Genomic DNA, 25,318 nt, shown 5'->3' on the forward strand with positions numbered 1-25,318 from the left:
GCAACAGCTTTTTTAATGCATAATCAGCTTATTGGCTCACTGGAAGACATTCCTGCTCCTTTATCCTCACCATTATGTGAGATTGATTTAAGCAATAATAAATTAACAGGCCCAATACCCAAATCGTTTTTTCAGCTTAAGTATCTTCAGTATCTCGATTTTGCATCAAACAAACTGACAGGCACCATAGCACTTGGCTCTATCTGGAGGTTGAGAAATCTCAACTATCTTAACCTGTGTAACAATATGATATCAATCATGGAAAAAGAAGGTGATATGATATTCTCTCATTCCCTTAAAATCCAGTACATATACCTCGCATCTTGCAACCTTACAAAATTTCCGGCATCATTAGAATATATAGACAGTATTCAAGGTCTCCTTCTTTCGAATAACCAAATCGAAGGGGCCATTCCAAGTTGGATATGGGAGAAGCACCTTATGTATTTGGACCTCTCACACAACAAGTTTACTTCTTTAGAGAAGTCTCCTATTGTACAGATGACACATTTAATTGTTCTTGAGCTCAGTTATAATGGACTTCAAGGAAGCATACTGATACCATCAACTCCAAGCGAACTAATTTTTTTGGATTACTCAAATAATGAATTCTCTTCGATTGAACCTAACTTTGTTGGCAGGTATCTTGGAAATGCCATCAGTATCAATTTGTCAAAAAATAAATTGAGTGGCCATATACCACTTTCAGTTTGTAGTTTAAACAAACTTAAGTTCTTGGACTTATCTTACAATAACTTTTGTGGATCAATTCCATCCTGTCTTATGGAAAAAGCTGACCTGATGAGCATATTGAAGTTAAGAGAAAACAAATTACGTGGCGTGCTTCCTGAAAATATTAGAGAAGGATGTAAGCTTCAGACAATTGATTTGAATGGAAATCGAATTGAAGGTGTGGTACCTAGATCTCTAGCAAATTGCCAAGATTTAGAGGTTCTTGATGTTGGTAATAATCAGATCGTCGATTTATTTCCATCATGGATGGGCACTCTCCCGAATCTTCGGATTCTTGTGTTGAGATCTAACCAACTCTCCCGAATCTTCGGATTCTTGTGTTGAGATCTAACCAACTCTATGGCACTATAAGGGATCTTCACAGTGTCTACCAACACTTCAGAAGTTTGCAAATATTGGATTTGGCCTCCAATCATTTCTCTAGTGACTTGCATTCAAAATGGTTTGATAATTTTATATCAATGATGAATATCAGCAGTGATGTGGGACAGATATTAGAGCACTCTACAAATGCAACACGGGCATTGGTCCATCGGGCATCGCACTATCAAGATAGTGTCACTATCACATTCAAAGATGCCACTTTAAGTATCCCCAAAATCCAAACCTCTTTCAAACTAATTGATTTGTCAAATAACTCATTTGAGGGTTCCATTCCGGGTTCAATTGGAAGGCTTGTTTCACTTCATGGGCTTAACATGTCGCACAATAACTTCACAGGACAAATTCCATCACAACTTCACAACTTAACGAGGCTGGAATCAATGGACCTCTCTTGCAACAACTCTCGGGAGAAATTCCACAGGAGTTTACCTCTCTAACTTCTCTTTCATGGTTGAACCTTTCATATAATAACTTGATAGGAAGAATACCACAAGGAAACCAATTCTTGTCATTTCCCAGCAGTTCATTTGAAGGCAATGCTGGCTTGTGTGGAATTCAGCTTTACAAGCAATGTGACAATCCAGGTCCAGATTCAACCACCCGAAGCACATCGGTTCCAGAACCCAATACTTTGTGGCAGGACAGACTTGATGCCATCACTTTCTTCCTCTTTGTTGGCTTGGGCTTTGGCCTGGGTTTTGCATTGGCAATCATATTCAGATCCTTCTACCACATAGAAGTATGGCTTTTCAATCATATGTATTAGTAATGTATAAGTATTTAACAAGCGTAGTCATGTATGTTTGTGCTGTACTTTTTGATGAGACAGCTTAAATCCACTCAGCTGTAATAAGGTTGGTTCCCTAGTTCACTCAACTTCATAAATGATCCTCAAAGAGAGTTGTTATAAGTGAAAAATTATTTTGCCAACTCCACAACCCCAATGCTCAATTTCCAAGGCATTAGCTGAGGATTTCAAAGAAGTTCATGTTGCTGGAGGATTTCTTTTCTTTTCTTTTTTCTTTTTATTATTAAGCAGCTGGAGGATTTCAAGGATGTGTTTAAGGGCTATGTCATCAAAACCTAGTGTTGCATTTGAAACTGATGGAGTATTCAGTTCAAGTAATAATCAAGTTATTTCAATATGGCAGGCTGAAGACAATTTTCACTCCAGCTTTATGCGGCTGCCAGTTTGGAACGCAAGAACTCGCATAGATTTTCTAGTAAAAACTGAACCTTTCTCTGTTTGGATTTCCGAAAACGGGGATGAAATGAAGCTTGTAGGATCGGAGGCCTGCAATATTTTTGGAATAATATGTTGAATTTTCCTAGCTAGTTGATGCATAAGGACAGTACATGAGAACCTCACTGGGTTACATGTACAAATTCAATTCACATCACACATGGTCCAACTCTACGCATGACCGTGGCGGGAATCTATGCGTTGATGAACGGCGCGCCGGTGAGGTACCCGGTGAAGGCGAACGCGACGAGGCCCACATGGTGAAGCGGTCGTTCCAGAATGGTCTATTTTCAGTGCGCAGCGCTTATCGACCTGCTCTACATCTGTCATTGGAAGATAGCGGCATTAGTTCAACAAGCTCGTGGGCTAATGGCAGCCGTAAGGTGTGGGGAACATATGGACAAGCCCTACCGGGAAAAGTTCAGATTTTTTCATGGAGATTTGCATGATATGGACTTGCTACATTGGAGAACTACAATGAGGCTTTTCAGAAAGCAACTGGAGCTGCAAGTATTGGAGGAATTGTCAGGGGCCATGGAGGATGTGTCATTTTATTCTTCTGGCGTATCTTACCAAGCTGCCAATCTGCATAACAGGTTGAAGCATTAGCCTGTTTGGAAGGTCTGAAGTGCGCTGTGGAATGGGTAAGAAAACCTATGATCCATTGATCCTTGAATTAGATTGTGCTTCAATCGTAGCTTCCTTAGCAGTGCAGCAAGAGGAAAGATATCTGAACACGCACATTTTAAAAGAGATTCAGGCCTGCAGTTTTTACTCCCAGAGGTGTTGCTCAAGAGAATACAATAGAGTTGCTTATGAGTTAGCTGAATTAGCAAAGAGAACGGTGCATTGTGCTGTGTGGAGAGAAAACGCTCCATCTTGTGTAACCGAGCTGCTCAAATCTGATTGTAGTTCCTTGTGTGATTAATATAATCACTCTTTTCTCGCAAAAAAAAAAGTTGCATCACACGCGCGGCAGGACAGTCGGCCGAGCTGGACCGCGGCGCGCGGACGTGCAGGGCCGGGCCGGAGCAGGGGGCGCGCGTGGTGGATCTGCTTCCATCTTGTTCCTGCGTTGCAGTTGCTGGTGGAGAGGTTATGATGGATTGGTATAAGCTTATCTACTTCAAAGTATAAGTTCTCAGTGACCAAGACTTAACGTGCTCTAATCTCCAGGTACGGCGCCTTGTCTTGAAACTGAGGGAGTACTCGGTTCGATGTGGAACGCAAGCTTTACATGTCTGCCAGTTTGGAACTCTAAGAGCTCGCATAGACTTTCCACTGGGGGATCAAACCTTTTTTTCCCCCTTTTTGTTGCGAAAACGGGGAAAATGGAATGAAACTTGCACGAAAGGAGGCCTGCACTGTTTTTCAGAGTATGGAATTTACAGTGTGCGTCCAACACTATCTTTGTCTGATTATCTGCAAACTGAATCCTTCAAGTAACAAAACCAATGAAACATTCTCGTCACGCACATCGCTGTAATTACAAGGGAAGAGAGGCATAAGAGAAGCAATGTACGCCAAGCGACTCCGATCCCCATAAACAAGGATCGTCTTTTGTGTTTTGTGAAGTGGTTCTGAACGAAACTGAACAGATCATCGATGGCGACGAGGGGTTGGAGCTAGCCATCGATCGTCCACGACAAACAGCCAGACAGTTGGGACAGCGATGCTTGAATAAATCTACTTTAAGTTACAGGTTTTAGGGTGGTTAGTGTGTTTTCCACAAATACAAAACAATGTACTATTTGGGACTATGATGGGCCAGGTAGGGAACAATTAGCAAAGAGTTGCAAATGCAAGTTGAATGCAACCATTTGCTAAATAACAAAGGTAACAATGAAACAAAAGGCATTACATGACACAAAGCTTATAGTTACATTGCAATTGAAACTGTAATAGCTACTTAAATTACTCTCAAACTCAATTTGATCACTTCTTTTACCTATCTGCATTTAAGTATATTTCATTTATAAGATAATAAATATTTTTCTTCGTTCCAGCTCAATCCAAGTTATGTATATGCTATATGTTAATGGTTTAGCTTGATTTCTAATTGTCATGGTTCTGCTCTCCCTCCCTCCCTCCCTCCCTCACTCATTGCTAGATTGAACTGTTTTGTGCTTCATATGAAATCTGTTAAACACACTTCGTTTTAAGTAGCACAAGCTTTTTTATATACAACACCTGTTATTGTCTTGAGATGTTTTGAGATACAACTGTCTGGTTGACAAAAATGTTGTTTGCATTGGCTAATTCACTACACGGTCTGCAGGAGCCAAACACAAACTGGGGACACTACTTGTCAGTGCTTTTCTCGATGCTTCTTAGCAACTTCCTTGCAGATCGTGTTAGGGGTTACAACAACATCTTCAAATGATTTTGTTATGTGGAATAGTACTTCTCTTGAGATGGAGAAGGTTATGTGGAGTATTACCGCCAGTAACAGGCCATATGTTTATGCGTGGCCGTATTATTATCGCTGTCCCAGTGTCTGGCTGTTTGTCATGGACGATCGATGGCTAGCTCCAACCCCTCGTCGCCATCGATGATCTGTTCAGTTTCGTTCAGAACCACTTCACAAAAGACGATCCTTGTTTATGGGGATCGATCGGAGTCGCATGGCGTACATTGCTTCTCTTATGCCTTTCTTCCCTTGTAATAATTTGATAGCAGCTAGCATACGGATACGGCGGGAAACTCAGATCGTACAGTGAGGCTTGACCTTGGGACAGTCACTCATCTCCTCCTTCCCTATCCTGTTGTTCTGCTAATCAGTGCCAATCAGTGCGTGCTACCCCTCCCATTGCACTTCCATCTAATGTCACACAGCAGGCAGGCACCGTCCGAAGCATGAGCCCTTTGCTCCGACCGTCCAACTCGTCCCACTGCCCATGCTGATGACACCACCTAGATCTAGTCATCGTACTCGGTACAATTTTTAGATGCAGTTAAAATGGATTTCAATTATTTCCACTTGCTGATGCCCGAGCTCGCTCCCTCGCTGCAAACATGGCTGCTAATGGATGTGATGATCACCTGCAAACACTACATATCTTTGTATGATTATCGATCTGCAAATTAAACTGAATTCTTCAAGTAACAAGCAGGCCAATAAAACATTCCCCACATTATTGCTTGCTCTAAATAAAGCACCAGGGTTCACTCTTCTGCTAAACGATTGTTGCTGTGTAGATACATCTTCGGGTTCATTCACTGTTGCGTACGCACCTGCAGGGAATTGAACCCTCTCGATTGGCATTACTTAACCGCATGATAACGGCCGGCAAGCCTGGATATGGATGTCTAGAACTCTAGATGGGGTATATAGTATCGCCCCATCACACACGGCACGGCGGTGGTCCTGAGTGTTTAGTTCTTTACTCGTGCAAGCCTGGATATGGATGTCTAGAACTCTAGATGGGGTATATAGTATCGCCCCATCACACACGGCACGGCGGTGGTCCTGAGTGTTTAGTTCTTTACTCGTGCGAGTCCCCATCGTCACCTTCGTCCCCCCACAATGTTCCCTCAAAAGGAAAAACACAGATCGTATTATGTTTTCAATTTTTAAGTGCTTATGGAATGGATTTCAACTAGTTAGTGGCTAAATTTTCTTGAAGGCGTCATTGGAAGGATCTTGCTGTTTTCTTCTCCGAGTGAAAACCTTGAACTACCAGGTCGATATTAGCGTCATTTCTCCCATGGGAGCGTCGCGATGGAGTTGTTGAGCCCTGCAATACCGTGGCCATGATCCGTCATCAACTGTTTCTAAGTGGATGGACAAGAGGGGTGAAGGATTGTTACTGAGAGTAGACAAGCCGGAAGCAAGACATGGAAGAAGATCGAAACTTAGTCTTTGTTTTCTCGTTTCGTCTTTAGCTTTATTTGTTAGTCTCTTTCTTTCTTATTATTTTCGTGTTCCTCAGTTTGAGGCTTGGAGTCTAAGTACTCGTGTATCGTCTGACTTTGTGGTCAGATTTTGCTTATGGTCGGAGACAGTCACTTGTGATTGTTCAAGACGGGATTTCTTCCTTAATCTAAAGGACTATTTACAGATTATACTGTTTAAATGGATTTAATGTGAATTTGGATTGTTTATTGTTCTTAAATTCCCGTCGAAATTAGTTTGATAATTTTGCCCACCTATAATTATGAATTTTGCATATCCTATATCTTATTTGATGTGGAATCTTTTGTGTCTTTAAGATGAATTCTAATTTTTACTATGCATATTTATTTGTACTCTTTATTAGATATTTTGCTTTCCAATTGTATGCAAATCAAACTCTTCCTTTATTTTATCATTTCAAGTTTCAATTACGTATTAATCTCCCCGTTTACAAAAGATGGTGTTTTGAATAAGATTCCAATCAACCTATTGAAAATCAAACTATAACTAACTTTTGGAACATTTAGTTTGAAAATTGTATCGATCAGTTATAAAGATTTATCTTAAAAGCACTTTCAAATACAGTATGTTCTTTGTTTATATAGTATAATTTACTAAGATTAGTGGCTCTAGCTATGGTATCCGAAACACCTCCTTTTTTTAAGACCGGGGCAGTAGTTGTATTTGACGTGAACTAACTGGTTTAATTTACACTGTTGCGGGATCATAATAGTCAACTTATGTATTTTTAGAGTAAACACAGGGACTTCTTTCCTTTAACGTCTTTTTTCTACTAAACATAATCAAAATCTAATAATAGAAGATTTCTGAACTATTGTTGCGGTCAAGTATTTACTTCCATAAGAATTTATATATGGCTCCGGTTCATTGGTGGTCTTCCTCTCGAGTCAGCAGTCAGCGATCGGAATGAATGATTCAGAACAACCAGAGAACACAAGAATATCTACACTGTCCAGATTTATCCTATATAATAGGTCACACACAATTGTAACTGCAAACCTTCTGCAAGCTTAGCACCACAGCACCTTGCCTCTCGTGCACCAATTTTAGGTTTCAGATCCCAATTGGAATTGCCTGCCTCAAGAACCTTGTCACCCTTGACTTGTCTGGTAATTGTATCATCCCGGCCCAACAAGGATGAATTTGAGCCCATTAGTGGTCCAAGTGTGAGTGGTATGGCATGTGTGGGGAGTTATCCCACCTTGCTAGTTGAGGGTGAGCCTCACCAACAAAGTGACAAGTGCATTTCAACCCCTGGGTTAACCCTTTTACGCGAAGCGAGGACAAAAGCGTAAGCGGGGTTGGTGCGAGCGCATGTTTTACTCAACGTGCGAGTAAACTCTTTTACGCGAAGCGAGGATGAAAGCGTAAGCGGGGTTGGTGCGAGTGCGTGTTTTACTCAACGTGCGAGTAGAACTGAGCCATATTTAGAACTGGAGCGTTACAGTAATTATGATTTGTATTTTCTCCTGAAAAGTTTGAGGACGCTTGATTGTGTGAGATTAACACACTTCCTAGCTGGAAATAATTTGGAAACACTAAATCTAGCTATGACCACCGCAGTACAAAATAGCACTAGTGGCGCTAATAGCATTTCGAGGACCCTGCGGCTAAATCCTATAGCCCGCTAAGACTTGTTGTAAATAATAAATTTCCTGACCAAACTGTAACAGGCCAAGTTTGTTCTGGCCCATTGTGTTAACCGGTTTCAAGTGGCACATCCTTTCGAATTGTGAGTGTGTGAAAACGGGTTCAACTGGTGGGCCTGTTTTCTGAGACAATTAATTGGTGCAAACTGCGGGCTCGCCAATAAAGAAAATAAAATATTCGTGTCTAAAGAAACTTGTCAATCAAAGCTTTAAAAAAATTTGTCAACAAAATATTATAGTCAACAAAAACTATCCTAATTGTGTTTCTACAAAGTTTTTACTACCCGCCAATTGCATTGTATTACCCAATATCTTGTTCCAACACGATACTGGGTATTTCTTTGTTTATTCTGAATTTAGCTGACGACGAGATCCCCCAGTTGAATGTACGCCGCACGGGCTAATCTGGAAAGAGAACTTGCCGAAACCAAGTGTTGCATCGAAGCTGAGGTTGCAGTAGTTGGCTCGTCCAAGAAGGGTGTTTCAGTAATTCGTGGTAACTTGTTAGAAGTATTGTTATTCTACCTAGAACCAACCAGCTATACGAATACTTCTCTGTCACCAACTCACCATGAGGCATACTGACACTATGCTTGTGCAGGAGTCTGAAGATCTGAGCAAATTAACCTTTTAGAGATTCTTCCCGAGACACCAAATATACTGGTTTGGGTGAGATCTTAATCTCGAAGTTTTTCATGTGCAACCGAATAATTTTTGGTAGTCTTCTATTCCGAACAACACATTCAGTGGTCACTTCTCACTGACAGCTAGCGTTGACCGACCCGATTGAGCGGTTGGCTGATACTGTTGCGTACGCACCAGGGAACCCTCTCGATTGGCCAACTTAACTGCATGATAACGACGGAGGTAGGGTTGCCCCGTCACACACGGCGGAGGTCCCGAGTCTTACCACACATCTTTTGCAATCAATCACCAAACTTTCGTGACCTTCCGCTCGAGTGCAACGCTGCAGCCCAGCCGGAGGTGGTAACGCAATCGATCTTTATATATATTTAGCTTAATTATAATTAAGTAAAATTAGAGTTTGATTCTTTTAGGGCTCGGCTCTTAGATTATCTAGGCTAAAATTTAAAATCTTTTACGACCCTCTGCCCAACTCTGGAGATGGCGCCTAGCTGTATCACGTTGTATCACGTACGGTGCAGTGAGGTCGACTACTGAGTACCCTTTTCATCCTGTAATCCATCTATTCCTTTATTTTTATTTTTTTACCATTTCGAGTTTCAGTTAAGTATTACTCTCCCAGCCTACAAAAGATGGTGTTTTGAACAAGATTCCAATAAACCCATTGAAAAATCTAACTATTAATAACTTTTGGAATATTTAGTTTGATAATTTTATCAATCATATATAAAGATTTATCTTAAAATTACTTTAAAATATATTATTTTCTTTGTTATACAATATAATTCATTAGATGCTGCTGATTTACGGCCGGATAAGTTCAATTAAGTGGATATTGATGTTGATTTTGAGAAGATAGATTGGATAGTGTGATTAGAGAATGATGTCCAACAATTTTGTTGGGGTAGGTTGATGTTTATTGCATTATAAGTGATAGGCAACTTTAGCAAATTAATTGATCATTTTTACTAGTTTATGTTGGTATTTTTCTATTCTATGTAAGCAATTTTTGTGTCTTTCAAAAATATTATCAAAACATATACGAGTGACGTCTTATTTTGAAGGTCTTTCGAAAGAAATATAGTTGTGCAACCAGAATTTGAATTTGATGGCCGGTTCACGAACAGTTTTGAAATTGCTTGCGCGTGCTGTCGTAGGAGACAAGAATCTCCCACTCCGGTGTAAGCCAATCGATGTAAAGCGTGCGTACCAACAAATAAAATTACGGCATTACCTTAAAATAATGATAAAAGATTCCAAACTATAGTTGTGGTCAATACTACTTCCACGCGAATTTCTATGGCTCCGGTTCACTAGTCTTCCTGTCGAGTCAGCAGACAGCGATCGGAATGCATGGTTCAGAACAACCAGAGAATAGAAATATCTACACTACCCAGATTTATCCTATATAAAATAATCGGTCACACAAATTGTAACTTGCTAGAAACTGCAAACCAGTAGCCAAATGGCTCCCACAAAGGAACGTCTCCACAGCCTTATGCACTTGTTCATAGCATGCCTCCTCAAGCTTAGCACCGCAGTGCCTTGCCTGCCGGATCAGGCTTCTTCCCTCCTCCAGCTAAAAGCTTCCTTCATTGGTGACAACTTACCATCATGGCAAGCTGGAACGGATTGCTGCCACCACTGGGAGGGCGTCACCTGTGACATGGCCTTGGGAAGACTCATTTCCCTTGACCTCGGTGAGTTCGACCTGAAGAGCAGTCGTCTTGATCCTGCGTTGTTCAACCTCACCTCTCTCAAGAACCTCAGCCTTGCATTCAATTACTTTAGTGGAGCCTCGCTCCCGGCTTCTGGGTTCGAGCGGCTCACGGATATCATGCACCTCAACCTCTCGTGCACCAATGTTTTGGATCATATCCCAGTTGGAATTGCCTGCCTCAAGAACCTTGTCACCATTGACTTGTCTGGTAATGGTTTGTATTTTGAGCGGCCAAGTTTCAAAGCCTTCATGGCAAATATGAGCAACCTGAGGGAGCTTTATCTTGATGGAGTGGATTTATCTAGTAGTGGATCGACTTGGTCCACTGTTTTAGCAGACTCCGTTCCCCAGCTACAGGTTCTTAGCTTGTCTGGGTGTTCTATGTCAGGTTCTATCCACTCTTCATTCTCAAAGCTTCGCTCACTTACGACGATCGACTTGGGATACAATTTTGAACTCACCGGCAAAGTCCCTGAGTACTTTTCCAAACTATCTTCCTTGACCGTTTTAGACATATCAAGCAATAAGTTTGAAGGGTATTTTCCAACAAAAATCTTCCAGCTAAAAAGTTTGAGGATGCTTGATTTGTCCGATAACCACATGCTTTCTGTAAGGTTAACACACTTCCCAACTGGAAATAATCTAGAAACACTAAATCTAATAGGCACCAATTTCTCTTATGACATGCCATCCTCGTTTGCCAAGCTTGAGCATTTAAAGAAATTGGAGCTTAACGTGATGGATATTGATGACAAACTCCCTGCTTTGATATCTAAGCTTCCATCATTGGATGACCTGCAACTCATGGGACCAGATACGAAGAATCCGATATTATCTTGGGTCAGCAATATTACCCAATTGACACACCTAAGGTTTGGTGGTTATGACTTCTCTGAATCGGTTTCCACTTGGATCGGCAAACTGACAAGGCTGGAAAGTTTGACAATAGTGGATTGCAGTTTCTCCATGCCAATACCGTACCAGATTGGAAATCTTACAAAATTGGTCAAACTGAAGTTCTGGAGTTGTGACTTCCCGGAGCAAAGAATGCCATCGTGGATAGGCAATCTTACAAAGTTGGTCTCTTTCACAATTGATGATTGCAATTTCTCTGGACCAATACCCTCAACAATTGGGAACTTGATCCAACTTGAGGAGCTGGAGGTCTGGTCTTCTCACATAAGCGGTGAGACTATGTCGCGACTGCTTTCTTCTTAGATATCCTTTTTTTTCTTTTTTTCAACTGTAGATAGATCTTACACCTACTTTATGGCATGCCATGCAGACACCTTTAACAAAATAATAACAGACTTTAAGTGAATAGGAAATCCCCTATTTTAGTAACTTATGAAATCAACAGAGCAACCTTCAGGAAACAAGAAAAAGGCTTTAAATTTTGGTGATGTTGAGAAAGAAAAAACAATGTTATGTTCATTTTGAGTCTTTGACCAATTTCCATAGTTTAGCAGTTTCAATGGTGCGAGGCCTTTAACCTGAGCACACGACTTGGGTCTTCCATAACTAATATCAATTATTTTTTTTAGTTGTTTTAGCCATCTTGCCTCTCTCTCTCTCAACCCAGATATATTTCAGATACATTTATACAATATTGGGTAGATTGTATAATATAACAAGAAATATGTTAATTATTTTGGACAGACCTTTTCATATTCTGAACTGCTTTACATGGCAATTAAAGGTTCTCTCAACGAGAAATCAACCTTAGCATATATAATCACTTGTAGCACCAAAACTTTTATTGTAAAATGTGTATAAAATAGATTGCGTTAATGTTGTTTGCACTTTCTCTGGCCCAAGGCTTGTTTGAAACAATGGGTCAATGGGGTAACAAATAATGGGATTAGAAAAACACATGAATAAGGTAGGAGTACGGACGTTTCTACCCTAAACTACAAAACCCAACACCAAAGACCATGCGATTGTTGACCTCTACAACTAAGTTTTTTGGTGGTTTGAAAGGTGGTTTTTTATTTTATAAAAATAAAAAATTATAGTTCTATTTAAAAATTCAAAACTAATTCATTTTAAATCAGAAAAATATGAAGCTGCCATCCATTTTTAAAAAAAATTTGACATATCTGTCATGCTATGTTTTGAGTTATTTGGATCTTATTTATTGTGATTCAATTAAGAAGCGAGATTTTTAGTGCCAAGTTTTTTTTTGGAACACCAATTATATAGAAACAGCAAATAAACTATACGGTATAAACATGTCCAAATTTAAATTTGGGCAGTTTTTCTTTTGAAGAAATATGGATGGGTTATATATTAATTTAAGCATTATCAATTTGTCTGTTCCGAAAAGGTGAAGAACGCTGATATATTTAGCTCCAATGGACAGAGTCACAGAGATACTAATTTGTTTCAAGTTCGCACAGGCGCTACTGTGGACAAAGGCATTAATAAAGTATGCAGCATTCTGACTGGTTTTCTACCGTTACATGCAGGAAAAATGCCAAAGCCCTTGTTCGCTCTTCCAGCCCTGCAACGGCTTTTGTTAATTGATAATCAGCTTATTGGCTCGCTGGAAGACATTCCCGCTCCTTTATCCTCACCATTGCGGGAGATTGATTTAAGAAGTAATCAATTGACAGGCCCAATACCCAAATCATTTTTTCAGCTTCCGAATCTTCAGGTTCTCGGTCTTGGATCAAATAAACTGACAGGCACAGTAGAACTTGGCTCTATCTGGAGGTTGAGAAATCTCACCTATCTTAGCCTGGGTAACAATATGATGTCACTCATTGAAAAAGAAGGTGATACGATATTCTCTCATTCCCTTAAAATCCAGGGCCTATGCCTCGCATCTTGCAACCTTACAAAATTTCCAGCATCATTAGAATATATTGACACTATTCAAGATCTCGATCTTTCGAATAACCAAATCGAAGGGGCCATACCAAGTTGGGTATGGGAGAACTGCCTTGTTAGTTTGAACCTCTCACACAACATGTTTACTACTTTAGAGAAGTCTCCTATTGTAGAGATGACACATTTAATGGCTCTTGATCTCAGTTTTAATGGACTTCAAGGAAGCATACGGATACCATCAACTCCATCCAAACTATTTTTTTTGGATTACTCAAACAATGAATTCTCTTCGATTGAACCTAACTTTGTTGGCAAGTATCTTAGAAATGCCGTCATTATCAATTTGTCAAAAAATAAATTGAGTGGCCATATACCACTTTCAGTTTGTAGTTTAAACAAACTTGAGTTCTTGGACTTATCTTACAATAACTTTTGTGGACCAATTCCATCCTGTCTTATGGAAAAAGCTGACCTGACGAGCATATTGAAGTTAAGAGAAAACAAATTACATGGAGTTCTTCCTGAAAATATTAGAGAAGGATGTAAGCTTCAGACAATTGATTTGAATGGAAATCGAATTGAAGGTGTGGTACCTAGATCTCTAGCAAATTGCCAAGATTTAGAGGTTCTTGATGTTGGTAATAATCAGATCGTCGATTCATTTCCATCATGGATGGGCACTCTCCCAAATCTTCGGATTCTTGTCTTGAGATCTAACCAACTCTATGGCACTATAAGGGATCTTCACAGTGTCTACCAACACTTCAGAAGTTTGCAAATATTGGATTTGGCCTCCAATCATTTCTCTGGTGACTTGCATTCAAAATGGTTTGATAATTTTATATCAATGATGAATATCAGCAGTGATGTGGGGCAAATATTAGAGCATCATACAAATTCTTCGTGGAAAGAAGTCTATCAAGATACTGTTATTGTCACATTCAAAGATGCCGCTTTAAGTATAACCAAAATCCAAACCTCATTCAAACTAATTGATTTGTCAAATAACTCATTTGAGGGTTCCATTCCGGATTCAATTGGAAGGCTTGTTTCACTTCATGGGCTTAACATGTCGCACAATAACTTCACAGGACAAATTCCATCACAACTTCACAACTTAACGAGGCTGGAATCAATGGACCTCTCTTGCAACAATCTCTCGGGAGAAATTCCACAGGAGTTTACCTCTCTAACTTATCTTTCATGGTTGAACCTTTCATATAATAACTTGATAGGAAGAATACCACAAGGAAACCAATTCTTGTCATTTCCCAGCAGTTCATTTGAAGGCAATGCTGGCTTGTGTGGAATTCAGCTTTACAAGCAATGTGACAATCCAGGTCCAGATTCAACCACCCGAAGCACATCGGTTCCAGAACCCAATACTTTGTGGCAGGACAGACTTGATGCCATCACTTTCTTCCTCTTTGCTGGCTTGGGCTTTGGCCTGGGTTTTGCATTGGCAATCATATTCAGATCCTTCTACCATATAGAAGTATGGCTTTGCAATCGTATGTATTAGTAATGTATAAGTATTTAACAAGTGTAGTCATGTATGTTTGTGCTGTACTTTTTGCTGAGACAGCTTAAATCCACTCAGCTGTAATAAGGTTGGTTCCCGAGTTCACTCAACTTCATAAATGATCCTCAAAGAGAGTTGTTATAAGTGAAAAATTATTTTGCCAACTCCACAACCCCAATGCTCAATTTCCAAGGCATTAGCTGAGGATTTCAAAGAAGTTCATGTTGCTGGAGGATTTCTTTTCTTTTCTTTTTTCTTTTTATTATTAAACAGCTGGAGGATTTCAAGGATGTGTCTAAGGGCTATGTCATCAAAACCTAGTGTTGCATTTGAAACTGATGGAGTATTCAGTTCAAGTAATAATCAAGTTATTTCAATATGGCAGGCTGAAGACAATTTTCACTCCAGCTTTATGCGGCTGCCAGTTTCGAACGCAAGAACTCGCATAGATTTTCTAGTAAAAACTGAACCTTTTTCTGTTTGGATTTCCGAAAACTGGGACGAAATGAAGCTTGTAGGATCGGAGGCCTGCAATATTTTTGGAATAATATGTTGAATTTTCCTAGCTAGTTGATGCATAAGGACAGTACATGAGAACCTCACTGGGTTACATGTACAAATTCAATTCACATCACACGTGGTCCAACTCTACGCATGACCGTGGCGGGAATCTATGTGTTGATGAACGGCGCGCCGGTAAGGTACCCAGTGAAGGCGAACGTGACGAAGCCCACATGGTGAAGCGGTCGTTCCAGAATGGTCTATTTTCAGTGCGCAGTGCTTATCGACCTGCTCTACATCTGTCATTGGAAGATAGCGGCATTAGTTCAACAAGCTCGTGGGCTAATGGCAGCCGTAAGGTGTGGGGAACATATGGACAAGCCCTACCGGGAAAAGTTCAGATTTTTGCATGGAGATTTGCATGATATGGACTTGCTACATTGGAGAACTACAATGAGGCTTTTCAGAAAGCAACTGGAGCTGCAAGTATTGGAGGAATTGTCAGGGGCCATGGAGGATGTATCATTTTATTCTTCTGGCGTATCTTACCAAGCTGCCAATCTGCATAACAGGTTGAAGCATTAGCCTGTTTGGAAGGTCTGAAGTGCGCTGTGGAATGGGTAAGAAAACCTATGATCCATTGATCCTTGAATTAGATTGTGCTTCAATCGTAGCTTCCTTAGCAGTGCAGCAAGAGGAAAGATACCTGAACACGTACATTTTAAAAGAGATTCAGGCCTGCAGTTTTTACTCCCAGAGGTGTTGCTCAAGAGAATACAATAGAGTTGCTTATGTGTTAGCTGAATTAGCAAAGAGAACGGTGCATTGTGCTGTGTGGAGAGAAAACGCTCCATCTTGTGTAACCGAGCTACTCAAATCTGATTGTAGTTCCTTGTGTGATTAATATAATCACTCTTTTCTCGCAAAAATAAAAGTTGCATCACACGCGCGGCAGGACAGTCGGCCGAGCTGGACCGCGGCGTCGCGCGGACGTGCAGGGCTGGGCCGGAGCAGAGGCCGCGTGTGGTGGATCTGCTTCCATCTTGTTCCTGCGTTGCAGTTGCTGGTGGAGAGGTTATGATGGATTGGTATAAGCTTATCTACTTCAAAGTATAAGTTCTCAGTGACCAAGACTTAACGTGCTCTAATCTCCAGGTACGGCGCCTTGTCTTGAAACTAGGGAGTACTCGGTTCGATGTGGAACGCAAGCTTTACATGTCTGCCAGTTTGGAACTCGAAGAGCTCACATAGACTTTCCACTGGGGGATCAAACCTTTTTTCCCCCCTTTTTGTTGCGAAAACGGGGAAAATGGAATGAAACTTGCACGAAAGGAGGCCTGAACTGTTTTTCAGAGTATGGAATTTAAAGTGTGCGTCCAACACTATCTTTGTTTGATTATCTGCAAACTGAATCCTTCAAGTAACAAAACCAATGAAACATTCTCGTCACTCACATCACTGTAATTACAGGGGAAGAAAGGCATAAGAGAGACAGCGTACGCCAAACGACTCCAATCCCCATAAACAAGGATCGATCGGAGTCGCATGGCATACATTGCTTCTCTTATGCCTTTCTTCCCGTAATAATTTGATAGCAGCTAGCATACGGATACGGCGGGAAACTCGATCGTACAGTGAGGCTTGACCTTGGGACAGTCACTCATCTCCTCCTTCCCTATCCTATTGTTCTGCTAATCAGTGCCAATCAGTGCGTGCTACCCCTCCCATTGCACTTCCATCTAATGTCACACAGCAGGCAGGCACCGTCCGAAGCATGAGCCCTTTGCTCCGACCGTCCAACTCGTCCCACTGCCCATGCTGATGACACCATCTAGATCTAGTCATCGTACTCGGTACAATTTTTAGATGCAATTAAAATGGATTTCAATTATTTCCACTTGCTGATGCCCGAGCTCGCTCCCTCGCTGCAAACATGGCTGCTAATGGATGTGATGATCACCTGCAAACACTGCATATCTTTGTATGATTATCGATCTGCAAATTAAACTGAATTCTTCAAGTAACAAGCAGGCCAATAAAACATTCCCCACATTATTGCTTGCTCTAAATAAAGCACCAGGGTTCACTCTTCTGCTAAACGATTGTTGCTGTGTAGGTTCATTCACTGTTTCGTACGCACCTGCAGGGAATTGAACCCTCTCGATTGGCCAACTTAACTGCATGATAACGGCCGGCAAGCCTGGATATGGATGTCTAGAACTCTAGATGGGTATATAGTATCGCCCCATCACACACGGCACGGCGGTGGTCCTAAGTCTTTAGTTCTTTACTCGTGCGAGTCCTCATCGTCACCTTCGTCCCCCCACAATGTTCCCTCAAAAGGAAAAACACAGATTGTATTATGTTTTCAATTTTGAAGTGCTTATGGAATGGATTTCAACTAGTTAGTGGCTAAATTTTCTTGAAGGCGTCGTTGGAAGGATCTTGCTGTTTTCTTCTCCGAGTGAAAACCTTGAACTACCAGGTTGGTTCTGGCGGCGGCGGCGATATTAGCGTCATTTCTCCCATGGGAGCGTCGCCATAGAGTTGTTGAGCCCTGCAGTACCGTGGTCGTGATCCGTCATCAACTGTTTCTAAGTGGACGGACAAGAGGGGTGAAGGATTGTTACTAAGAGTAGACAAGCCGGAAGCAAGACATGGAAGAAGATCGAAACTTAGTCTTTGTTTTCTCGTTTCGTCTTTAGCTTTATTTGTTGGTCTCTTTCTTTCTTATTATTTTCGTGTTCCTCAGTTTGAGGCTTGGAGTCTAAGTACTCGTGTATCGTCTGACTTTGTGGTCAGATTTTGCTTATGGTCGTAGATAGTCACTTGTGATTGTTCAAGACCGGATTTCTTCCTTAATCTAAAAAACTATTTACAGATTATACTGTTTAAATGGATTTAATGTGAATTTGGATTGTTTATTGTTCTTAAATTCCCGTCAAAATTAGTTTGATAATTTTCCCACCTATAATTATGAATTTTGCATATCCTATATCTTATTTGATGTGGAATCTTTTGTGTCTTTAAGATGAATTCTAATTTTTACTATGCATATTTATTTGTACTCTTTATTAGATATTTTGCTTTCCAATTGTATGCAAATCAAACTCTTCCTTTATTTTATCATTTCGAGTTTCAATTACGTATTAATCTCCCCGTTTACAAAAGATGGTGTTTTGAATAAGATTCCAATCAACCTATTGAAAATCAAACTATAACTAACTTTTGGAACATTTAGTTTGAAAATTGTATCTATCAGTTATAAAGATTTATCTTAAAAGCACTTCCAAATACAGTATGTTCTTTGTTTATATAGTATAATTTACTAAGATTAGTGGCTCTAGCTATGGTATCCGAAACACCTTCTTTTAAGACAGGGGGAGTAGTTGTATTTGACGTGAACTTACGGGTTTAATTTACACTGTTGCGGGATCATAATAGTCAACTTATGTATTTTTAGAGTAAACATAGGGACTTCTTTCCTTTAACGTCTTTTTTCTACTAAACATAATAAAAATCTAATAATAGAAGATTTCTGAACTATTGTTGCGGTCAAGTATTTACTTCCATGCGAATTTATATATGGCTCTGGTTCATTGGTGGTCTTCCTCTCGAGTCAGCAGTCAGCGATCGGAATGAATGATTCAGAACAACCAGAGAATAGAAGAATATCTACACTGTCCAGATTTATCCTATATAATGGGTCACACACAAATTGTAACTTGCTGGAAACTGCAAACCAGTAGCGAAATGGCTCCCACAAAGGAACGTCTCCACAGCCTTATGCACTTGTTCATAGCATGCCTCCTCAAGCTTAGCACCGCAGCGCCTTGCCTGCCGGATCAGGCTTCTTCCCTCCTCCAGCTAAAAGCTTCCTTCATTGGTGACAGTCTACCATCATGGCAAGCTGGAACCGATTGCTGCCACCACTGGAAGGGCGTCACCTGTGACGTGGCCTTCGGAAGAGTCATTTCTCTTGACCTCGGTGAGTTTGACCTGACGAGCAGTCGTCGTCTTGATCCTGCGTTGTTCAACCTCACCTCTCTTAGGAACCTCAGCCTTGCATTCAATGACTTTAGTGGAGCCTTGGTCCCAGCTTCTGGTTTTGAGCGGCTCACGGTTATCATCCACCTCAACCTCTCGTGCGCCAATTTTGGGTTTCAGATCCCAATTGGAATTGCCTACCTCAGGAACCTTGTCACCATTGACTTGTCTGGTAATTATGAATTGTATTTTGAGCGGCCAAGTTTCAAAATATGAGCAAATATGAGCAATTTGAGGGAGTTTTATCTTGATTTAGTGGGTTTGTGGAGCATTGGATCGGACTAGTCCATTGTTTTAGCAGACTCTGTTCCCCAGCTACAGGTTCTTAGCTTGTTTGGGTGTTATATATCAGGTCCTATCCACCCTTCATTCTCAAGGCTTCGCTCACTTACAACGATCAACTTGGCAGACAATTCTGAACTCACCGGCGAAGTCCCTGAGTACTTTTCTGAACTATCTTCCTTGACCATTCTAGACATATCAGACAGCCAATTTCAAGGGCAGTTTCCAACAAAAATCTACCAGCTAAAATGTTTGAGGAAGCTTGATTTGTCCGATAACCCCATGCTTTCTGTGAGGTTAACATACTTCCCAACTGGAAATAATCTAGAAACACTAAATCTAATAGGCACCAATTTCTCTTATGACATGCCATCCTCGTTTGCCAAGCTTGAGCATTTAAAGAAATTGGGGCTTAACACGATGGATATTGATGACAAACTCCCCGCTTTTATATCTAAGCTTCCATCATTGGATGACCTGCAACTCATGGGACCAGATACAAAGAATCTGATATTATCTTGGGTCAGCAATATTACCCAATTGACACACCTAACGTTTGATGGTTATGACTTCTCTAAATCGATTTCCACTTGGATCGGCAAACTGATAAGGTTGCAAAGTTTGTTTATAGGAAGTTGCAATTTCCCCATCCCAATACCATACCAGATCAGAAATCTTACAAGATTGGCAGATCTGGAGTTCTGGAACTGTGACTTCTCTTAGCAGAGAATGCCATCATGGATAGGCAATCTTACAAAGTTGACCTCTTTCAGCATTTACCATTGCAATTTCTCCGGGCCAATACCCTCTACAATTGGGAACTTGATCCAACTTGAGAAGCTGATGGTCTCGTCTTCAAACATAGGAGGTTAGACTATATCCCGATTGCCTTCTTCTTAGATATACCTCTTTTCTTTTTTCAACTGTAGATAGATCTTACACCTACCGTATGACATGCCATGCATACACCGTCAACAAAATCATACGGATAAAAAAAAATTGTGCATTACGGAACATAGCATGACCAACAAAATGGTAGAACAACCTAATTTGCTTTATAATGGAAACAATAAAATATAATTCATGGAACATCTTATGAATACAAAACAAAGTCGAAGATACAAACTTAAAATAAAAAAGAAATAGATTGTGTAGATATTCTAAAAATCATTAAAAATTAAATTGAAAACATACTAGCAGAAATAGAGAAATAATTAAATGAATATAATTAGTAGATATATATGCACCAAGTTTTAATGGGCCAAAAAATGGGATACATCTTTCATGGGCAGTAGACCTAGTTGGATTGAGGAAATGGGTGGCTAGCTGGCTGGCGTGTTGGGCCTCTTATCAAATTGGTTCGGTTAGTTAGCTGCTACCGGGGCAACCTCTATCATTATTGGGCTTGCCATGGTACTTCGAAATGAACATGGATCGTTCCTAGATCTGGTTAGTTATTATCGAATATTACCTTCTAGGGGCAACCTATTTGATTATTGGGCTTTGCCATGATACTTCGAAATGAACATGGATCGTCGATACAGGTAGATCTGGTTAGTTATTATCGAATATTACCTCCTAGGATGTAATAGAAAATTATATTTATTTAATTTTTTGAAAATTAAAAAATAGTCAAAATATCTTTAAATTAGATATAACTACCTTTCATGATGCCATTAAATGTAACATTATGCAACGTGATAGGTGCAGTTTTATGCAAGTTAAAATTGTATTATACATATCATATACTCATGACTATACGTGTAGGTCCAAAATTTTATAGTAGAAAGTGATGATTGCATTGTAACATGATATGGTGACTTAATAACACGTGAATATCAATTTGGGATGCTGGCCTTTGTGCTGTTCGTGTCAGACAATATTATTGATATTCTGTACACGTACATCAGGTCTGCAACACGTTTAGATGCGCAAGTGCAACATCAGCAGCAGTGCTCCTAGAGGTAGCATGGCCGTTGGCACTTGGCAGTAGCGTTGCTTTCTGTTTCCGAAGGCGCTCGTCAAGTCCGTCAAGATCGGCATGGACGATCGGCGTACACAGGAAACAAGTAACAAACTAACAAACCACTACAACATATATGATCTTTCATGACGAATATCTCGTAACATTTGAGCTATTTGTCAATATAGTATTATGTTTTATGACGTTCTATACAAAGCACTACTACTTAGTGGCGAAAATGAGATGTCCATCACTAAGCCCAAATAAAAATCGCCATAAGCTGATCTACTATCATATCGGTAAACGTCACAAGTTTATGACGATTTGAATTGTCATGGATATCTTTTTTCCCTAAAAATAAAAGCTTGGTGTCAGAGTAGGTCCCATCACCACATAGACACGTGGGTCCATCGCCACATAGACAAGTGGGTCCCACCAGCCATATTTTTTTTCTCTTTTCCCCTTTCCTCTTTTCAGCCCAATCTCCTTATGTTCCCAGCCCAGTTTCTAACTTGCGAAGTGGGCTAAATGGCCGTTAACAGCTTGCAGCAAAAGGCCCATCGCCGAGCCGAGTTCAGCCCAGTAGAACTTGGCTCTATCTGGAGGTTGAGAAATCTCACCTATCTTAACCTGGGTAACAATATGATATCAGTCATAGAAAAAGAAGGTGACAGAAAAAGAAGGTGATAGAAAAAGAAGGTGATACGATATTCTCCCGTTCCCTTTTAAAATCCAGTACATATACCTTACATCTTGTAACCTTACAAGATTTCTGGCATCATTAAAATTTCTTGACACTATTCGAGATCTCTACCTTTCAAATAACCAAATCGAAGGGGCCATACCAAGCTGGGTATGGGAGAAGCACCTTATGTATTTGGACCTCTCACACAACAAGTTTACTTCTTTAGAGAAGTCTCCTATTGTTCAGATGAAATATTTATTTCATCTTGATCTCAGTTTTAATAGACTTCAAGGAAGCATACCAGTACCACTAACTTCATTCGACCTGATTTTATTGGATTGCTCAAATAATAACTTCTCTTCCGTTGAAACTAACTTTGGCACGTATCATAGAAATGCCATCTATATCAATTTGTCAAAAAATAAATTAAGTCGACATATACCACTTTCATTTTATAATTTAAACAACCTTCAGATCGACTTATCTTACAATTACTTTTCTGGACCAATTCCATCCTATCTTATGAAAAAAGCTGACCTGATGAGCATATTAAAGTTAAGAGAAAACAAGTTACATGGAGTGCTACCTGAAAATATTAGAGAAGGATGTAAGCTTCAGACAATTGATTTGAATGGAAATCAAATTGAAGGTGCGCTACCTAGATCTCTAGAGAATTGCCAGGATTTAGAGATTCTTGATGTTGGTAATAATCAGATTGTGGATTCATTTCCATCATGGATGGGTACTCTTCCAAAGCTTCGAATTCTCGTGTTGAGATCTAACCAACTCCACGATAGTATAAGGGACCTTCAGGATGGCTACCAATACTTCACAAGTTTACAGATAGTTGATTTGGCCTCCAACCATTTCTCTGGTGACTTGCATCTTGAATGGTTTGAGAATTTGAGAGCAATGATGGATAACAGCAACGATGTGGGGCAAATATTAGAGCATCAAACAAATTCAACTTGGAGATCATTTGTGTATCAAGATACTGTTATTGTCACATTCAAAGATGCCGCTTTAAGTATCACCAAAATCCCAACTGCTTTTAAAGTAATTGATTTCTCAAACAACTCATTTGAAGGTTCCATTCCAGGTACAATTGGAAGGCTTGTTTCACTTCATGGACTCGACATGTCGCACAATAACTTCACAGGAAAGATTCCATCACAACTCGGTAACTTAACGAGGCTGGAATCAATGGATCTCTCTTGCAACTCTCTCTCCGGAGAAATTCCACAGGAGTTTACCTCTCTAACTTCTCTTTCCTGGTTGAACCTTTCGTACAACAACTTCACAGGAAGATTACCACAGGGAAACCAATTCTTGACATTTCCCAGCAGCTCGTTTGAAGGGAATGCTGGCCTATATGGAATTCAACTTTCTAAGCAATGTGACAATCTAGGTCCAGATTTAACAACCCGAAGCACATTGGCTCCTGAACCCAATAGTTTGTGGCAGGACAGACTTGATGCCATCATTTTCTTCCTCTTTGTTGGCTTGGGCTTTGACGTGGGTTTTGCATTGTCAATCATATTCAGATCCTTTTACCACATAGAAGGATGGCTTTACAAGCATATGTACTAGTAATATAAGTTTTTAACAAGGATAGTCATGTATGTTTGTGTTGTACTCGTTTGATGAGACAGCTTAAACCCACTCAGCTGTAATAAGGTTGGTTTCACTCAATTTCATAATTTCATAAATGTATGACCCTCAAATAGAGTTGTTTATAAGTGAAAAAAATAATTCACCAACTTCCCAACTCCAATGTTCAATTTCCAAGGCATTTGCCGTTGCCCTGTCCACAGAAACCAAGCGCTGCATTTGAAATTAAGGGAATATTCAGTTTAAGTAATCAAGTTATATCAATATATATGGCAGGTTGAAGGCAATTTTCATTGCAGCTTTACCTGGCTTCCACATGCAAGTTTGGAACGCAAGAACTCACAAAGAATTTCCTGTGAAAATTGGAATTTTTTTCTGTTTGGATTTCCGAAAACGTAGACGAAATGAAATGAAGCTTGTAGCCTTGTAGGATCAGAGGCCCGCAATGTTTTTGGAATGACATGTTGAATTTTCCTAACTAGTTGATTGATGTACAAGGACAGTACAGAACCTCACTGGGTTACAGGTAGAAAATGATTGGACACGACACGGGGTCCAACTCGCTCTACGCGCGACCGTGGGCATCTACACGTTGACGAAGGGCGCGCCGGTGATGTACTCGGTGACGGCGAGCGCGACGAGCCCCAGCATGGCGAAGCGGCCGTTCCAGAGCTCGGCGTCGGCGCTCATGACGCCGCCGCTGCGGCCCTCGGCGCTCTCCCCCCTGAGGACCGGCACCAGCGACGCCACGGAGAGCACGGCGGCCGTGGCCGCGAACCAGGCCAGCCCGGACCCGCTGCCCGCCTGCGAGAGGAGGCCCCCGCCGCGGGACGCCTCCACGGCGAGCGCGGACACGAAGCCCACCATGGCGAGGCGCCCGTTGATGCGCTCGGGGGCCGGCCCGCTGAACGCCAGCGCGTCCCACAGCCCGGGGCTCGCCGCCTTGGGCTTCGGCGTCGGCGTGGCGGGCGCCGCCGATGGGGTGCTCGGAGGAGCGGAGGAGGACGCCGCGCTCGTCTCCTCCCTTGGCTCAGTGTCCCCGGCCTGGGCCCTGACGACCAGGGCGCGTCGCCGCGGCGCGAGGGCGGCCGCCGGGACGCGGACGGGGAGTACGCCAGCATGCGCGCCGGCTATGGCGAAGGCGAGGGAGCCCATGGAGGCCATCACCGTGGCTGCCGTTGAAGTTGTTGTGGGCGGCGGTGAAGGGGACCAGGAAGTAGCTTGCTGCGGGACACGGATGTCGATCGCTTTGTCGCTGCTTGCTCCTCTTCTCTTGCTGTGGATGGTTGCTTGCGACTTGCTCGCCCGTGGCGGCCAGCTTTATAGGGGGAGCTGGGAAAGCTAGCTCGCCCGTGACGGGGTGGGCGTTGGTGGCGACAGCGGGGGCCACGTCGGCGGGAGATTCACGGCCGTAAACGCCGGCGAGAGAGTACGAGGGCTAGCTATCTAGTACATGCGCGCCACGTGGAGCGAGGCAGGATCACAGCGAGCTGGGCGAGGGCGTCGACGTCGACGTGGACGTGGACGCCCAGGCCGCCGCGCAGGATGTAGAAAAGTGGCGCAAG

General features: G+C 41.4%; 3 protein-coding genes and 1 pseudogene across 5 annotated transcripts; 3 read left to right on the forward strand and 1 right to left on the reverse strand.

The window, feature by feature from the left end:
- Positions 1–748: 748 nt before the first annotated feature.
- Positions 749–1,903, forward strand: LOC112880150 (annotated as a pseudogene).
- Positions 1,904–10,043: 8,140 nt separating this feature from the next.
- On the forward strand, positions 10,044–14,836 carry LOC112883100 (receptor-like protein 7). The gene is made up of 2 exons (XM_025948332.1): positions 10,044–11,496; positions 12,779–14,836. The coding sequence occupies exons 1-2, from the start codon at positions 10,056–10,058 to the stop codon at positions 14,662–14,664; spliced, it is 3,327 nt and encodes a 1,108-aa protein (XP_025804117.1). The 5' UTR covers positions 10,044–10,055; the 3' UTR covers positions 14,665–14,836.
- Positions 14,837–18,906: 4,070 nt separating this feature from the next.
- Positions 18,907–24,092, forward strand: LOC112882490 (receptor-like protein 19). Of its 3 annotated transcripts, XM_025947561.1 has the most exons (3): positions 18,907–19,153; positions 23,242–23,322; positions 23,446–24,092. In XM_025947561.1, exons 1-3 carry the CDS (start codon positions 18,919–18,921, stop codon positions 23,730–23,732), a joined length of 603 nt encoding a protein of 200 aa, XP_025803346.1. In that variant the 5' UTR covers positions 18,907–18,918; the 3' UTR covers positions 23,733–24,092. The 3 variants fall into 3 exon arrangements, with proteins under 3 accessions (XP_025803346.1, XP_025803344.1, XP_025803345.1); XM_025947559.1 differs by having other exon boundaries at positions 18,907–19,384; positions 23,242–24,092; XM_025947560.1 differs by having other exon boundaries at positions 23,242–24,092.
- Positions 24,093–24,190: 98 nt separating this feature from the next.
- LOC112882491 (low molecular mass early light-inducible protein HV60, chloroplastic-like) lies at positions 24,191–25,054 on the reverse strand. The gene has a single exon (XM_025947562.1). The coding sequence runs from the start codon at positions 24,915–24,917 to the stop codon at positions 24,339–24,341; it is 579 nt and encodes a 192-aa protein (XP_025803347.1). The 5' UTR covers positions 24,918–25,054; the 3' UTR covers positions 24,191–24,338.
- Between the last annotated feature and the right edge of the window lie 264 nt (positions 25,055–25,318).

Source organism: Panicum hallii, chromosome 2 (assembly GCF_002211085.1).
Source record: "Panicum hallii strain FIL2 chromosome 2, PHallii_v3.1, whole genome shotgun sequence".
NCBI classification, from domain to species: Eukaryota; Viridiplantae; Streptophyta; class Magnoliopsida; order Poales; family Poaceae; genus Panicum; species Panicum hallii.

Excerpts from the sequence above, each read along its gene's own strand:
- LOC112883100 (XM_025948332.1), top strand. The coding sequence starts at position 10,056 with ATGGCTCCCACAAAGGAACGTCTCCACAGCCTTATGCACTTGTTCATA. Across the intron at positions 11,497-12,778 it reads CTGGTCTTCTCACATAAGCG|GAAAAATGCCAAAGCCCTTG; the intron begins GTGAGACTATGT and ends CGTTACATGCAG.
- LOC112882490 (XM_025947559.1), top strand. The coding sequence starts at position 18,919 with ATGGCTCCCACAAAGGAACGTCTCCACAGCCTTATGCACTTGTTCATA. Across the intron at positions 19,385-23,241 it reads TGTCACCATTGACTTGTCTG|GTACAATTGGAAGGCTTGTT; the intron begins GTAATTATGAAT and ends GTTCCATTCCAG.
- LOC112882491 (XM_025947562.1), bottom strand. The coding sequence starts at position 24,917 with ATGGCCTCCATGGGCTCCCTCGCCTTCGCCATAGCCGGCGCGCATGCT.